Source organism: Pinus tabuliformis, chromosome 6, assembly GCF_031772625.1.
Source record: "Pinus tabuliformis cultivar Carrire ecotype Pingquan chromosome 6, CPIR1, whole genome shotgun sequence".
NCBI lineage: Eukaryota > Viridiplantae > Streptophyta > Pinopsida > Pinales > Pinaceae > Pinus > Pinus tabuliformis.
In genome coordinates, this window is record NC_142292.1 from 1,632,964,321 (window position 1) to 1,632,982,906 (window position 18,586).

General features: G+C 40.1%; 1 protein-coding gene across 1 annotated transcript; it reads right to left on the reverse strand.

The window, feature by feature from the left end:
* Positions 1 to 2,304: 2,304 nt before the first annotated feature.
* On the reverse strand, positions 2,305 to 3,048 carry LOC149265177 (uncharacterized). The gene has a single exon (XM_089401980.1). The coding sequence runs from the start codon at positions 3,046 to 3,048 to the stop codon at positions 2,305 to 2,307; it is 744 nt and encodes a 247-aa protein (XP_089258106.1).
* Between the last annotated feature and the right edge of the window lie 15,538 nt (positions 3,049 to 18,586).

An 18,586-nucleotide genomic window follows, 5' to 3' on the forward strand; every position in this document is an offset into this window, starting at 1 on the left:
ATCAAGCATATGTTATCCTCCTCAAGCTTGTTAAAAATAAAGAGGTACTTGCCAGAAATGGTGGGGGAAAAGAGAGAAGAATGAACCTATTTGTCACCTTTTGTCTCGAAGAAACTTTATTACCACTCTTGAACACGACACTTTTTCATTCACCTGGGTTGGGAAATCTTTTACCTCACAGTTGACCAAATCACTTTGAAAATCTTTAACCGGGTTCAGGGATCAACTTTGAGTTATTCGTCACCAAACCATCTGTTGTGTCGTTATGTGTTCAAGAGGTCTGCAAGCAAAACTTTCATCTGCAAAATACTTGTCATCCATTTGACCATCCCTGAGTCAGTCCTTACAGCAACATTTCTTCAACTTGAACAATGATTTCGTGTTGCGGGCTTGCCTGCAACGGGTCGCTTTCTATCGACATCGACACATTATCTAGAAAGATGACTTAGGAATCGACAGTACCTTGAAGTCTGCATGCATCAATGGCAGGTTTCTCGCCTTTGACGTCAGTTTACATCATTGACTTTCGATCAGAGGATTCCGTGAAGTGTTCGACATCAAAACATCTATTCACATTTCACGGGTTGTGCTTGGTACTTTGAGGACCATTGACATTACTGGTGGTTTCTCTCACGCTTGTTAACAGTTTACATCATTGACTGGTAATCAAGTGGTTTCTACCATGTTCGACATCGAATCATTTAATCACATGGCTAGAATCGTACCAATTCGGGAAGTAGAAGTGAAGACCCTGGATCTAGTTTCTACCATCCAGGCTGCGAGGAGTTTTGTATTCATTGTCTATGTAGACTAATCATAAACAGATGGCTGCGTCCATACTGTGTCTACAAAAGTCTATAAAAATGATGTACTGCAAGATCATTCCTGTATCAGAATAGTTAGTCCATTAGTTAAAGTTTTGAATCTGAGTATGGGAATGCCTACCTCAGTGATGATATAATCTTATCCATGTATTTTGTGTTGAAAATTGCAGGTTCCAACCAGGCCATCCACAAGGCAATCCTTGAAATGATAAAGCGCTTCACCCTTCCTAGAATTACAAAACCCTATTCTATTCCAGGCTTCGCACTTTAGGGGGCAATCTGTTACACTAAAAAAATGTCACCTTGACTACTTACAGTTAGTATGGCTCAAATCAACAGTCATGCTACCCTCTTAGGCAAGTCTCATGCCTCTGTTATCCATCTCAAACTCAAAGAAGAGAGAAAGTCTTGTAAAAACTATGTTTATCTCTGGGGTCGCAGGTTCTCTCTAGCCTTACCTGCGGGGACGCTGGTCATGTTCACAAAATATGCGTCCATGGACGCTCTGTATATTAAGGGACAGGTGCGTCCCTCTGTAAAAGGCAAAATGCGCAAGTTTTATCTTGAAAAAGTTACTTGTGGTTACTTCTAGAACATTCTAGAGGTCGGTTTGATGAAATGGATGCGCCTCCAGTTGGTTCATGTATCTCTATTAAGGGGAAGCTTATCCCATCAATAAGGGAGCTATCCCACCCAAAGAGGGGGATGATCCCATTGATGGTGGACCTGAATAACCTCTTTACAGCACTATAAATAAAGGCATTGAGCCAGAAGGAGGAGAGGTTGGAGCTATACATTTTCTTTGGGTAAATGCTGCAGGATTTAGGTCTTCCATTAGAGCCTTTGTGAGGAGAGATTGTCTTCACTTGATTCTACTTGGGAGAGGGTGAGCTTTGTCAAAGTAGAGGAAAACCCTTGATGGACCCTGGGAGGAACTTGCACAACGCCAAGGCCAGGTTGTAAGAGTTTCTTTGTTTCGTTATTAATACAAACTGGTTTATTTTTCTCAATAGCTTATGTTAATGAGTTATTTCATGTGTTCCTTGGTCTGCATGTTGAATATATGTTTTATTATATGAAATACAAGTGCTCGGTAATTGTTTGATTGTTTGTGGTTGCAGGAATTGACTTGAAGGAGGAGCTCATCCGGATCGTCAAGAACGGACTTCAACAACAACGTTTTGGAATAAGGTAAGCCTAAACACTTGTAGTTTTCATGTTGCAAAAGGTGTATTTAGAGAAAGATCACTCCATTTTGTCTTGTTTGTCATTAGAATGTCTTAGACTTCTAGGAAGGTCAGTCGTGTCCGCACCCCTGACAGATTCCGTGTGACAGAAATTCCCAGTCAATGAAGTCATATGCCTTGGTCAAATCCACCTTGAGAAGGCAAGACTTAATATTCCTGGTTTTTATGGAGTGCAAAATTTCCTAAGTAATACCAATTGCATCTTGAATTTATCTACCCTTAATAAACTTGAACTATTCCTCAGTAATATGCTTAGTCAGAATCGGTTTCATCCTCCGAGCTACTAGTTTACAAATCAATTTATACACAGTGTTGCAGGGGGATATTGTCCTGAAATCAGCAAAAGATTTAGGATTTTCCTTCTTAGGAATGACCACAATAAATGTGGCATTGATAGCCCACGGAATAAACCCATTTATTCTAGATTCCTCAGCAACCGCCAGAATATCTGGCATCATCAGATCATATAAATGAATAAAAATTTCTACCCCCCAAACGTTCGGTTTGAGGCTTTTGTCCCTAACACTGTCGCACATGGTCTCAATCAACTCCTCTTTAGTGATGGGATGACCTAGAATATTGTTATCCTCCACCGAAAACATCTTCAAAATCTGAGAAATAAATGCAGACAAAGAGAGTAAGTCATGTTCTTGGTCCATATAATGGCTCTTGAAATGTGATATACCTGCATGCTCCAGAGAATATTGTGAGGATAGGATATTACCCACAACATCTCGGATGGTCCTAATGGAATTAATGTTCTTTCTGATGTTGAATTTTTGGTGAAAATATTTCGTGTTCTTATCCCCTGCTTGTACCCATAATTCCCGACTTTTCATGCGAATGCCGGCTTCCTGATTCAACAGAATCAAATTTATAATTCCTTCTAGCTCAATAATATTGCCCCTATATGTATTTGACAAATATAGAGGATCAGAAGGGTCATTCAACAGTCTGATAGAATGATCAATGTCCATAAGATTTTTAATCTCCTCTCTGTTTTTTTTCCAAAATCCACGATCGAGCTTCCCTTTTTAACAACGAAAGCTTAGGATATGGCAGACAAAAATTCCGCAGGGTCCGGAGACAATGGCCTTTTCCATGCTGATTTTACCAAATTTTCACAATCCTTCATCTGCAACCATCTTGGATTAAATTTAAATGGGTATGATCTCCTCAAGTGCTCCTCACTCCAGGATAGCATAATAGGCATATGATCAGAGATGGTGGAGTGGAGAATTGATGATTCCAACTTATATCGATCATGATACAGAGATTGGCTCACCAGAAATATGTCAATCCTCTTAGTAATTCCCTCCCCTCCAATGCGCCCATTCCACCAAGTGGGGCCTAAGGGATCTGGTGCAATGTCAACCAGTGTGTGAGCCTTCATCATGTCTATGAAATATGTAGTTCATACATCCTCCCACACCCTAATGCCCCAAACCTCCAACTTCCCCAATGAAACGTTTAGATACCTAGAAATAATGAGCGAACTCAGCCCTGATAGTCCAGATTTAGCCACGTAGTCCCAATATAGTCTTTGACTAGTATAAGGTGCATAAGAATTGATATTCCTTATTCTTTGGTTTGACCCCAAATTATATTCGGATAATATGATACTTGCACACGAATTTTATGCCTTCAGTTTATAGATGTTGGGGTTCCACATCACCCCCAAACCCCCCGAGAGTCCATTGGCATTTGATGCACATACTAGCCATTGAGGATAAACATAGAGCATTGTTTCCCATGCTTTATCGTGCTTTGTCATGGTTTCTTGAAAAATTATCATAGATAGGTTATACGATCAAATAAAACCATGTAGAGAGCAGATTTATGGGGCACTCCCATCTCTCGAACATTCGGGGAGATAATGGTCATGGCGGAACCCCATGGTCGAGTGTGTCCTGTATAAGGACCTGAGTACCATGGAAATCAGAAATAGAAATCCGTCCAATAATGAAAGTGGTATCAATGCTAAATGGTTCACCTCCAGGATCTAGGTACGAGGATGGGATAACACAATGTTGTTTCACTCAACCACGTTTTTGAAATGCGAAGCCCTCTTCTTATAGTGTGTGACATTTTTTCGAGAGGGAAATCCATATACAAGCTTATGATACTGGAAAAAATATCACTTGATGGTCAAAGGTTCAAGGGACTCAGTAGAATCGACCATGGCTTCCAACTCTCTGTCGGGTGAGAGAATAGATGAAGGTGGATTCTCACTAGGAGGAAAGGATGAGGATGTGAGCCCGCCCGCTCGCCCATGAGGTGCATGTGAAGGAGATAAATTCATAGGGCGGTCAATATGATAAGGGGTGGTCCTAGGGCGATCACATGGGACCGTTTTATCTGGAGAAACTAATTGTAGAGACAGAATCAAAGGGGTTGGCTGAGGGGCCTTCTTTTTTTTTTTTCTCTGTAAATACTATTCTATTAAAAAGTGAAAAAATATGTACAATGAGGTCAGAGCCTCAGAGGAGGCCGAGGCCGTTCCTCAACCATAAACTCAGGGACAATACAGTTTAACCTGTTAACCGGATTTGCAATGCAGACCTCAAGAGTATGATTTCGGTCCCTGACATACTGATAAAAAATACCCGGACTGCAGTTAACATACCCTTTAGTGATCTTAAAAACACAGTAGCATCTATCATGTCTGACTTTACAACAAAAAATGCAGTCTGAGTTGACTGAAATTACTATCTGAAGCATAAGACTAAAACAGACAAGAGATTTGAGCTGTAAAACCGAAGACACAGAATCAAAAAGCATAGCATGTGCACCGAGTGGAAATTCAGTCCGCCTGACTTGGATCAGCTTGCATGTCCTCCTTCGCTGGGGTTGGAGAGGCAACCCAAGTAACAAACCCATCTTCGTCTAGAAGCGGCTCTCCACCAGAGTCAGTGATCAAATGCAAACGGCCAGTTGGGCATTGAGATGGCTCGCAGACATTTTCATCATCCTTGGCTGGGGCTGGATGCTGAGGCACTTCATGAGCAGGGGTGCCCTCATTCCTGCGGTCGACATGATACACCAGCCCAACCATATCCCCAAGTAAAATGCTGTTCTCCTGAGAATTTGAGGAAGCCGGAGGGGTTGAGTTGAGCTGGTAGCTCTCCTCCTCAGAAACAAAAACTGTAAAATTCACTGTCACCGTTGGCCTGTTGAGCCGGCTTTGGAAAACAAATCTGGATGTCTGGTAAGAGTTGTTTAGGATGAATCTCTCTTGGTCTGACAGCGGAGATAAGGGAGGGACCAAGGCCATTGGGGCAATTTGCTGGGGCTCAGAATGGGCGGGGCTAGCTCTGATACCAGACCGACCCCCCCGACGCGGAATACCTCGACTGCGAGGCATTGCAACAGAGCCAGAAAACCTGAGCAATCGACTAAGACAGAGGAAACCTGAAGTGGCTAGAATGCTGCTGGTGTCCAGACAATTCCGGAGCCAACCCACTAAAACGACATGAAAAACCAGATAAGGGAACTGAGGCGGCATGGTTTCATATAGAGCAAAGGCATTTACTGCAGCAGAGGAATTTAGGCGTTCCATGTTGATGAGCCGAATCAAGGACAGAGGAGCCATGCGCGCATTGAAATTCAGCTTACTTCGAGACTGAACATGCTTTAATTCGCCTGCCTTAAACCTTAAACAAGCTTCGATGACGCATACCCGGTTAATCTCCCGCCTGCCATCTGTCAGGCCAGGTGTCTGCGAGGTAGGCACGATCATTGATTGCGAATGTAAACACCCGCATCCGGGTGGCTGAGGGGCCTTCCTTATCAATGAGTGTTGTAGTGTTTTCTTCTCAAAGATGTACGAAAAGAACCCACTTAAGATTGTGGATGAAAAACAATATCAACAATATAAATGACTGTTAAAAGTTGTAGATCTGCAGCAACTGATAGAAACAAAACCTGCCAAAACCCTGATCTATGCCACAATCATAGTTAAACAACAAAAATAAACAGTAATAACTCCAATCATCCAATGGAAACCAGATATACAAAGAATAGTTTTTATTATAAAACCTTTGAAGGGAATAAATAAATGTTACTAGTCCCCCTCTATGGGATGGGTTATTGGCTATCCTCAAACGTTTTTAGCTTTTGTAGAGTCTCTCTCCTTTATAATGTGTAAACCAAGCAAAAATATGGTGTGTGACAATGAAAATAATCAAAGTTCCAACAATGAGTGCAACAATGAAAATAATCAAAAGTGAATAATGAATGCAAAACCCTTCTATTTATAACAAAATGTTGAGTTATCCTTGAATAATGAGCAATAATAAGATATTATTAACCCGATTCTTAGAATAACCACTTGGAATGTTTTATTATATTTGGTTAGGAGGGAAAAAAATTTAAACTTTTATTTAGAAATAATAAATAAATATATGATTTATTTATCATCTCAAGGAATTCGTTAAGGAATAACAAATAAATAATGATTTATTTAATTATTCCTAAGGGATTTAATAAAATTTGACAAAGAATAATAATTAATTAGTGATTAATTAATTATTCTTAGAGAAAAATATGATATTTAATTATTTATCTGTTTATTTTCTATGTTCGGGTCAAATACGACAAGGAATAATAATTAAACAATGGTTTAATTAATTATTCCTAAAAGAAAATTAAATAAATAGTGATTTATTTAATTATTCTTCATGGGTTTAATTATAAATTACTTAACAAAGGTGGTTTATTAAGTAATTTCTCACAGTGAAAACAATTTTACTATGGTAAAATGGCTTTACATGGTGTACTTTGATCCATTTAGTAAATTAGGCTAGACGATCAATTTTTTTAGTGATAATAGATTGCCACCCAACGTATGAGTGTTAGGAGCAAAATGTATGACCGAAGTACATTGTAAGGACACAATCACTAGACAACACAGTGGAGTTGGAGAAAGAGAGAGAGAGAGACCAATAAAGCTAAAGTGAAAGAGGATAGGGAAATAGGGGGTGAGACTAATGCAAGTCTCCTTTTATGTTGTGGTACCGAACCTCAATGAGGGTGGGGAGGCATACCCATACCTGCCGAGATACCTTAGTACAAAAATAATGGTGCGCCCAGAAACATAACACTGAGCAATGAAGTACACGCTGAATGGTACATGACATGCTAGAATAACAAAACCAGAAAATAATACAATGTATCCCATATACATAATTCACTTGGTGTTATCACCTGGATTGAACCTCAGGCTGAAGGAAGGCAATGCCAAGGTAACCACAAACCACGCTTAACCAAGTAGCTAGCCCTACTAGGTCGGGAGAGGGCTCTCTCCGTAAGTATCTCAGCCAAGATGACTGGATCAGATATAGGATATCAGCCTAGGTATAGTAGCATGAATGTTTTGATTGGATTTTGTAGGGGTTTTGCCGGATTAGGAGGAGATGGACAGTTTAGGTCTAGGGAATTAGGTCAGAATTGCAAGGTGTTCAATGGGGCAAGGTAGGCATAGGCTTTAGCACTCTAGGGTTTGATGGGTGAGTTGCTTAAGACTGGTGAGAAGCTAATAAGGGCATGTGAAAACCATGGATCATTCTTGGACTGCATAAAACATGAAATGGTGAATGGTTTCCCAAGGCAGAGCATTGATGCAACGAATTCTGCCTATCAAACTTGAAAACATTCAACTAGAAGCAATGAAATGATTAATGGCATACATAAAACATATAAACATATGATCACAGAAGAAGAAATTGTACTAAAACTCCATATCACAAGGATCCCATAAAAATAGCTGCAATTCTTATTAATCTCCTGCCAAATTGCTTACAAAAGGTGTACAATCAAGGTCTAAGCATCCAACTGAGTCCAAATCTCAAAAAAGAGAAAGAAGAAGAAGATATAGACATGAATTCAACCTCCTCCCATCCTCAAGGGTCGAATCCATAAGATGAGGAGCTAATCCAACTGATACTAAACAAGAAACAGGAATATAGGCATCATCAACAACTTACCTCTAAAAGTGAAAAAATGATTCATTTGAGCTCAAACTAACTCCTAAAGCAATGAATCTACCCTCTATTACTATTTATCTATCATAATTACATGCCAAGTCATCATTTAAAATGGTAAATCCTCCACCATGGGAGAGAATCCATGATTACAGTAAAAAACTGGAAAAATAGCAACCCTGAGCAAAACTGTGAAAAGCATAGCACCACTAGCCAAAAGCACAGTGCCACTTTCAGGTCCCTTTTGGAGCCCTTTCCAGAATCCAAATTGAGCCCATGATAGTTCATTGGAAAGGTCTTCAAGTCTGCATTCCAAAACACCTAAAATTTCTGAATTTGAAGCTCATTTGACCCATCAAAACGTGATTCGCCCAAGACTACTTCTGTGTGTCCAAAAAGTGGCAGAAATGTCATTTTAGGGTGTTTTTTAACCTTTTGACAGACCAGTTCTACCCCAAAAACATTCAAAATTTCTAGGGTGCATTTCCTCATCACTCTGAATCCAAAAATGCAAACCATTTCTTCATTGAGTGCCCCTAAGAAAAGCACAGTGCCACCAGCCAGTTTTTCTGTGTATTAATTTCCAAAATTTGCAAATGACAAAATTTGCTCCAAATTTGACGAAAATTGGTGAGAAGCACCATCATCAAGTGCTCTGATGAGCCAAGGAAGCTTCAGCCAACATCCTAAGTCTATCCTCCTCCTTCTTTCCTTTCAAGGCCCACCTTAGCCTAGCTTTCATCTTCCTAACCCTCCTGTTACAAATCTTGTTTCAGGTCCTGTAATGATAGGCCATGTGTCTGAGCATCTCATTGCCTCTGTTGGCCTCTTGTAGTAGCTTCTCAAGGTGCAGGTTGACTTTCTCAAGCAAAGTCTCCCTATCATCTTTAATTTCTTGCTCAATGGGAATCAAAGTGACTTGTGCTCCTTCACCACTTTGTCGTTTTACCTTGAGCATTTCCAGCTCCATGGGGACTTATTTTTCACTCAATTGCTTGTTTTCTTGCTCCAAGTATGTTATGACATACTTGGCCCTCTCCAAATTGTCCATCAGAGCATGTACTTGAGCCTCATGTTCCCGTATGATGATGTCTTTTATTGTATCCTTATCTTGGTCCTCTAAGTCAATGATTTCCATGCCATGATGAGAGTGATGTTGTTCTGACTCATCATGCTCTGTCAAGTCAAAGTCCCTTTCCTCCTCATCATCATCCGACATCTTTTCCTTTCCTTTGTGCAGCTGCTGCACCTGTACCTGTTGTGTCGATGAAGAAGGAAAAGACCCTTCCACATCCTATGGAGCAAGCGTTTTCCTATGGGCTGATGAAGAAGGCAAGGCCCCTTCCACATATCGTGGAGAAAACACTTTCCTATCGGCTACAAATAGTCTCCTTGTGCCCCTCTGATATGTCATGTAAATGGGCACCTTAGTATTTCTTGTCTCCTTGGTCTCCTCATCTGTTTTCACTTGGCTAGAAGGTCCTCCTGCTTCTTGAGACACTGGTGGAAGAATTTGAGGACCCCTAGAGATATCATGAGAAATAAAGGTCTCCCAAGAGATGTTAAGGAGACTGAGATGATGAAGCACAATGACCTTGATCAGAGAGTAATGATAAAGACTACTCATCTATTGAGGGTATGGCTTCCTTTGGACAATATAAGCCATTTTCCCAATACTCCTGAACAAGTAGTAAGGGGGGTTTTAACATACTCACCCTGGTAAAATGCATGAGGAGCCTGATGTGATAAGTGTATAGCCTAGAGAATCTGCCCTCACAAGTGAAATACTTCATGATGATTTTCATCATGGGGACATACTTGTTCTCAAGAAATCTGAAAGGAAATAGTCTCTTCACCTCATTTCTGTACCGGGGTTTGATATAAGGCTCATAATAGTGCTCATCCAGGTCCTGGCCCTTGAACCACTTCTCCCCTACATTAGGAATCCTGGTGGCATCTGAAATGATGGAAGATGAGATGGTGAATGTTACCCCAGCAAGAGTCACCTTGTTGTCCTGAAGATGGGCTGCAAAAAGTCTAGTGAGCTCTGGGTGATATTGAACTCTCTCTACCTGTTCACAGAATTCATAGTAGCCAAGGTATCTGAAACATGTGACAACCAACTCAGAGGCCTGCAATTCCCTAAGGTTTGATGGCTCTTCTCTGATAATCTTGCCTCCCTTGTGTGGTTTTCTCGGTTGCCTGGCTCTATCTGCTGAAGTGTCACTGCCTGTGTTCTCCTCCTCATAGTCTCGGTCTTCTTGGTCCATGTTTGCAAGGTTGAGGTGTATGAAAGGAATGGGTGAAAGTTTTTTTAGGAATGAGGGGATGGAAGATGAGCTTGTGACAAGGAAATGAATGGAGGAGTATGAAATGAGAGGGAGGGCTTGTTTGCTTGAGAATTTTCTCTTGGGGAAGAGGGACAAAGGGAATGAGAATCATATGGAATAGGGGTAAAGGGAAAAAGAGATCGGGTGATAGGGGAATTTAGAGTTGTAGGGATAGGTGCTAGGATGAAAAACGAGGATTTATGGTTTAGGCATCATTAGGGAGATTTTACGGTTTCATATTAAACATGGAAAATGATGTTTATAATTTGGATTTGGAAATCAAAATCAAAGTGAGGGATGTCTACTCACTTGTAATGATGCAAGGAAAGAGCAATTTTGGAATTTCATTGAGGGTTTGAGGGTTTTTAACCTCTCCTGCCAAAAGTACAGTGCCACCGCTCAGAAGCGCAGTGCCACCCTAGAAGCGCAGCGCCAATGTAAATTTACACTATGAAATTCTGCTAGAAGCGCAGCACCGGGCTCAAAGCGCAGCGCCACCTTCTAGAAGCGTAGTGCCAATTCAAACCAAATTTTGACTGCCTTCCCGATGTCCAAATTGGGAGTGGGATAGCTCATTGGAAATCTTCTCAAGTCTACTTTCTAGAACATCTTGAATTTTGTAATTTGGATGTCGTTTTCCCTATCAAAAGCTCAATCTCCCAAGACTGGTCAAAATGTGCAGAATGAGGCTGCCAAAATGCAGAGTGTTGTTTCAGTCAACGTTTGGAGGTCTTCCTCAACTCCAAATTGAGCTCATGATAGCTCATTGGAAATCTATGTTTAGTTATCATTTGACTCATCAATAAAGTCATTTTGTCACTCCAGCTAGGAGAAAGCGTGATTTTCCCAAGGTCACTCCAGAAGTGCAACAACTCTCTTGTAGCAACTGTATTTTTGACATTTCTCTAAAACCATGACTCCTGTGTAAAAAGTGAAGGAGGTTTTTCTTCATTGGCATATTATGTACGAACACCTCTCTCATGTTTTCAAAATTCTACCCTATTTGGTCTAAAACATAGTTTGAAGAAAAATCGGCTCTATGTGTGGCAAATGATTTATGCCTTGCAATGACTTATTGAGAAATTATGGAGACATGATGTGTATGAGTTGGAATGGCCTCATACTCACTAAAATGACCTCCCTTATGCCTCATATACTAAGATGTCTTTGATTCCATAGCCAACCCTAGCTCAATGGGTGAGGAAATTAGGGTTTAGTGCTTGTCCCTTGGGGAAAAACAACTCGCTTTGGCATGCACTTAACCCTTTGAAACTTTATCCTTTCACTTGACTATTTCTTTTGAAAAATTGATCTTTTGATGGTATGGCATCTTTGGAACACTGAGTTAACAGCTTGGGATGGTGAAATTATTACATTTGAAAGACATAAGATTACATAATGAAAGAAGCATTTCTCTTTACAAATCATCTTCACATGGTGAAGGGATGTTATTTGATCACCCTTTACTTGTTGGTCTTATGCAATGGAATGGAACCTTGGAAACCCTAATGACCTAATGAAACCTTGAAAAAACCTAAAGACCTAACGAGACCTCGAAGGACTGAATTTCAAGATGACATAATGACCTCATGACTGATACAAATGGCATGATAAAAATAACTTTATGGATGATGTACAGTCAACAAGATATGAAACTATGCCAGCAAGTAATCACATTTAGGGAAGAGTGATGTTTTTGAAATTTGGACTAGGACTACCATTAGTGACTAATTGTTTTGCATGACCTAGTGGAATGATAAAAAATTGTTGAATCAGACCCTTAAAATGATATGAAAAGAGGATTTTTGATCACTGATGGCAGGATGCAAATACTGACACTAACATCGGCCTTATTGGGGATGGCAGCTCCTTAGAGGTGTCAAGAACATCGTAGACCAAGTGCCTAACCATGTGGGCCAATACAGTCAAAAACTTAAATTGAAATGCATGACTGAAAACTGACGACTTGACGACACAAACTAACTCTGAAACTGAACCATGCTCACTTCTGTGAGCTTATTAATCACACCCTACTCTAAGTGATCCATTCCTCACCTGATCAAGTGAAATGAAACAACCAATGCAACCAAGTAATCATTATGGCTGTTGTTTGAATTCTCAGCAAGTGCTTGTTTATGACCAAGCAAAGAGAACTACTGAAATGCAACTCCCATGAAAACTTGTAAACAGATCCAAATTTTCCCAGATTGAATAATATGGATTCTCTATCTGACTCCAAAAATATTGCATAAGGATCTTGAAATTCATGTGCACTGGAACTTAGCTCATCCAATGGATTACTTTTCTTCTCCTCATACCATGAATGCAAACTTTCATCTTAGCTTTGTGACAAGATTCCTGCTGAAAATGACAAAGAAACTGGCTGCCGGATCAAGTTTGTATTCATACTTTTTTTAAACTCATAGTTAGCTAATGGAGAAGGACTTTGACTGCAGACTTCATCCAACACATCAGCTATTGGATCGTGAAAAACTTTAAAAGACTATTGCAACCCATTTTCTATTGGTTCTAATGAGATTGCATGATTTTCTACAGGTTGCTCATTTGAAGATATACTATGCAAAATTCCCTTCAAAAGCTGAAATGATTCAAAACATAATGGTACAAAATCATCTTGCATCATTTGATCATATGTTCCAGCTTCCAAGTCTTCATCTGCAACCTGACATTCAATGGCATTCCGGGGCTGCAAATCTAGATATGAGAAGTCTTGAACAAGGATTTCATTGCCCTCAAGATGGTCTAGATCAAAACTTATCGATGATTGATTTTTGATTGCACGAAAGTTGTCTCTGATGAACTGAAATGAAGTAAAACAAAGAGGCAAAGATCCTTCACTTACTTCAAAATTTTCTGCACTTTCCTCCTCACTTCCACAGCTGATATGCAATAGCTGATCACTGTATTCGAGTTGTTGCTCCATCCACAAACCAGCTACTTATTTGTCTACAAGACTACCTTCTGTTTGGAGAACATAATCATCATTATACTGATCAAACTTAGGAAAATCATCAGTATAAAACACACCATCAAGCATACATGTCAGATCAACAGATCTCTCTTCTCTAAGATGATCTATAAAACAATCATTATCAGATCTATGACAACTAGGATAAGAAAGGAAATGTTTTGGATCAACCACTTGTTTTTCTTCAATCAGCGAGCCATGGTATTGAACATCATACTCATTCCTTGTGGTGATATTTTGCATCATCTCTTCCACTGCACTTACCAAAATGTCGATCTTTACCTCTAAAGATGTCGATTCCTCTGGATCTATGTTCTTCATCTCTTCTTCCTTCAACTTTGCCCTTCTGATCAGAAAATTAGCCTCTACATCTACTGCATTGTTTTGCATCTCTTCAAGTGTTGCAAGGTTCCTTTGTCTCAGCTAAAACTCCATTTTCGGATCAAAGGCTTCTGGGTAGTGTAAGAGAGCGGATCCAGGAGGAGGTCTTATATTAATAGGCATCAAACAATAAGCTTGGTTAAATCTGGCAGAAAATTGTTGTATTGTCTCCCCTGGTTGTCTTTTCAGCTGGTTATACTCTTCTAAAATCAATAAAGGGTTCTATCTGACCACCCACTTGTCGAGGAAAACTTTGATGAACTACTGGAAATCTGAGATGCTCGCATCAGGCAGGGTTTTGAACCAACTCTTGACTTTTCCTTGCAAAGAAAGAGCAAAAAGCCTAATACTGACATCCTCTTCATCAACTTCAAAAAGGTCAAGAAAAGAATCAAAATTCAATACATGTCTCTCAGCAACGATGCTGTCACATTGACCATAAAATCTTGGTAGATATATGTAATAATTTTTAGGGAAAGCATGGGATATAGGAGGTAAAATCAGAGGCTTGTATCTATCTGGAATTTTACGAGGTATAGGAATATGTACAAAAGGTCTAGAATTAGTCTTGGTCTCTTGAGGCTCATCAGTTTGAAGACGGTCATCATAAGATTCAGAAGAAGGGTCTTGATCAAGATTAAAGGCATGTGAAAATTTTGTATTCACATTCTTCAATGGGAAAGAATCAAATGCAAGTCTAGGATCTTTTCTCAAATACAATATACTTCGTAAATCCTTCTTGACGTTGTTGGCAAAGAGAAGAAATAATTTATAACAAAGAACATAATGTCTTGGATGAAATTCCAACTTGAATACCTGATCTTTCCATACTGTCCTTTCATGTTTCTGCCGGTCAAGTTCATCCTCCGATGGAGTCCTTGGGTCTGATCTCGAAATTGATTTAGAGTGGCCAAGTGAATGATTTCAACCTTCTGGTGTCTGGTCGTTGTCCACCATCAACAATCATATCTAGATATGAAATTTATACATTTTTTTGAGGAACATAAAACTATGTTCCCCAGTATGGTCGCCACTATGTTATCACCTGGATTGAACCTCATGCTGAAGGAAGGCAATGCCAAGGTAACCACAAACCACGCTTAGCCAAGTAGCTAGCCCTACTAGATCAGGAGAGGGCTCTCTCTGTAAGTATCTCAACCAATATGACTGGATCAGGTAAAGGATATTAGGCTAGGTATAGTAGCATGAATGTTTTGATTGGATTTTGTAGGGTTTTTGCTAGATCAGGAGGAGCTGGAAAGTTTAAGTCTAGGGAATTAGGTCATAATTGCAGGGTGTTCAATGGGGCAAGGTAGGCATAGGATTTATCACTATATGGTTTGATGGGGGAGGTGCTTAAGACTGGTGAGAAGCTAAGAAAGGCATGTGAAAACCATGGATCCTTCCTGGACTACAGAAAACATGAAATGGTGAATGGTTTCCCAAGGCAGAGCATTGATGCAATGAATTCTGCCTATCAAACTTGAAAACATTCAACTAGAAGTAATGAAATGATTACTGGCATATATGAAACATATAAAAATATAATCATAGAAGAAGAAACTGTACTAAAACTCCATACCACGGGGATCCCATAAAAATAGCTGCAATTCTTATTAATCTCTTGCCAAACTCCTTACAAAAGGTGTACAATCAAGGTCTGAGCATCTAGCTAAGTCCAACCCTCAAAAAAGAGAAAGAAGAAGAAGATATAGACATGAATTCAACCTCCTCCAATCCTCAGGGGTCGAATCCCTAAGATGAGGAGCTAATCTAACTGATACTGAACAAGAAACAGGAATATAGGCATCATCAACAACTTGCCTCTAAAAGTGAAAACTGATTCATTTGAGCTCAAACTAACTCCTAAAGCAATGAATCTAACCTCTATTACTATTTATATATCATAATTTCATGCCAAGCCATCATTTACAATAGTAAATCCTCCACAATGAGAGAGAATCCATGATTATTGTAAAAAGCTGGAAAAATAACAACCTTGAGAAAAACTGCCAAAAGCACAGCGCCACTGGCCAAAAGCGCAGTGCCACTTTCAGGTCACTTTTGGAGGCCTTCTCGGCATCCAAATTGAGCCCATGATAGGTCATCGAAAAGGTCTTCAAGTCTACCTTCCAAAATAGCTAGAATTTCTGTATTTGAAGCTCATTTGACCCCTCAAAACTTGATTCTACAAAAATGCAAACCATTTCTTCATTGAGTGCCCCTAGGAAAAGCACAGTGCCAGTGGTGCTACACTTCTAAGCAGTTTTTCTGTGTATTAATTTCCAAAATTTGCTCCAAATTTGCCCAAACTTGGTGAGAAGCACCATCATCAAGTTCTCTAATGAGCCAAGGAAGCTTCAACTAGCATCCTAAGTCTATCCTCCTCCTTTTTTCTTTTCAAGGCCCGCCTTAGCCTAGCTTTCATCTTCTTGACCCTCCTATTGTAAATCTTGTTTCAGGTCTTTTAATGATAGGCCATGTGTCTGAGCATCTCATTGCCTCTGTTGGCCTTCAGTAGTAGCTTCTCAAGGTGGAGGTTGACTCTCTAAAGCCAAGTCTCCCTATCATCTTCAATTTCTTGCTCAATGGGAGTCAAAATGACTTGTGCTTCTTCACCACTTTTTCGTTTTACCTTGAGCATTTCCAGCTCCATGAGGACTTGTTTGTCACTCAACTGCTTGTTTTCTTGCTCCAAGTATGTTATGACATACTTGGCCCTCTCCAAATTGTCCATCATAGCCTATACTTGAGCCTCCCGTTCCCGTATGATGATGTCTTTTACTGTTTCCTTATCCTAGGCCTCGAAGTCAATGATTTCCATGTCATGATGAGAGTGATGTTGTTCCGACTCATCATTCTCTGTCAAGTAAAATTCCCTTTCCTCCTCATCATCATCTGACATCTTTTCCTTTCCTTTGTGCAGCTGCTGCACCTGTACCTGCTGTGTCGATGAAGAAGGAAAAGCCCCTTCCACATCCTGTGGAGCTAGCATTTGCCTATGGGCTGATGAAGAAGGCAAGGCCCCTTCCACATCCTGTGGAGAAAACACTTTCCTATCGGCTGCAAATAGTCTCCTTGTTCCCCTCTAATATGTCATGTAAACAGGCACCTTAGTAGTTCTTGTCTCCTTGGCCTCCTCATCTGTTTTCACTTGGCTAGAAGGTCCTCCTACTTTTTGAGACACTGGTGGAGGAATTTGAGGACCCCTGAAGATATCATGAGAAATAAAGGTCTCCCAAGAGATGTTAAGGAGACTGATATGATGAAGCACAATGACCTTGATCAGGGAGTAATGATAAAGACTGCTCATCTGCTGAGCGTATGGCTTCCTTTGGACAATATAAGCCATTTTCTCAATACTACTGAACACGTAGTAAGGGAGTTTTAACATCCTCACCCTCGTAAAATGCATGAGGAGCCTGATGTAATAAGTGTACAGCTTGGAGAATCTGCCCTCACAAGTGAAATATTTCATGATGATTTTCATCATGGGGAAATACTTGTTCTCAAGAAATCTGAAAGGAAATAGTCTCTTCACCTCATTTCTATACCAGGGTTTGATAAAAGGCTCATAATAGTGCTCGTCCAGGTCCTGGCCCTTAAACCACTTCTCCCCTACATTAGGAATCCTGGTGGCATCTGAAATGATGGAAGATGAGATGGTGAATGTTACCCTAGCATGATTCACCATTTTGTCCTAAAGATGGGCTGCAAAAAGTGTAGTGAGCTCTGGGTGATATTGAATTGTGTCTACATGCTCACAGAATTCATAGCAGCCAAGGTATCTGAAACATGCAATATCCAACTCAGAGGCCTGCAATTCCCTAAGGTTTGATGGCTTTCCTCTGATAATCCTGCCTCCTTTATGTGGTTTTCTCAGTTTCCTGGCTTTATGTACTAAAGCGTCACTGCCTGTGTTCTCCTCCTCATAGTCTCAGTCTTCTTGGTTCATGTTTGCAAGGTTGAGGTGTATGAAAGGAATGAGTGAAAGTGTTTTTAGGAATGAGGGGATGGAAGATGAGCTTGTGACTAGGAAATGAATGGAGGAGTAGGAAATGAGAGGGAGGGTTGGTTTGCTTGAGAATTTTCTCTTAGGGAAGAGGGACAAAGGGAATGGGAATGATATGGAATAGGGGTAAAGGGAAAAAGAGATCAGGTGATAGGGGAATTTAGAGCTGTAGGGATAGGTGCTAGGATGAATAGTGAGGATTTAGGGTTTAGGCATCATTAGGGAGATTTTAGGGTTTAATATTAAACATGGAAAATGATGCTTATAATTTGAATTTTCAAATCAAAACCAAAGTGAGGGATGTCTACTTACTTTTAATGATGGAAGGAAAGAGCCATTTTGGAGTTTCGTTGAGGGTTTGAGTGTTTTTAAAATCTCCTACCAAAAGCACAATGCCATAGCTTAGAAGCCTTGTGCCACCCTAGAAGCGCAGCACCAGTGTAAATTTACACTGTGAAATTCTGCCGGAAGCACATCGCGGGGCTCAAAGCGCAGCACACCTTTTAGAAGCATAGTGCCGCTTCAAACCCACTTTTGAATGTCTTTCCGATGTCCAAATTTGGTATGGGATAGCTTGTTGGAAAGCTTGTCGAGTCTACTTTCTAGAAGATCTTGAATTTTTCAATTTGGAGGTAATTTTCCCTATCAAAAGCTCAATATCCCAAGACTGTAAAAAATGTGCAGAATGAGGCTGCCAAAATGTAGTGTTGTTTCGGTCAACATATATTCTGAGTCAGAGTAGGCTGTAGTACCCCCTTCTCATGCATCTGTGTGATCAACGTAGGACAATCTATGATTTCATGATCAAACTGCTCATAGTAT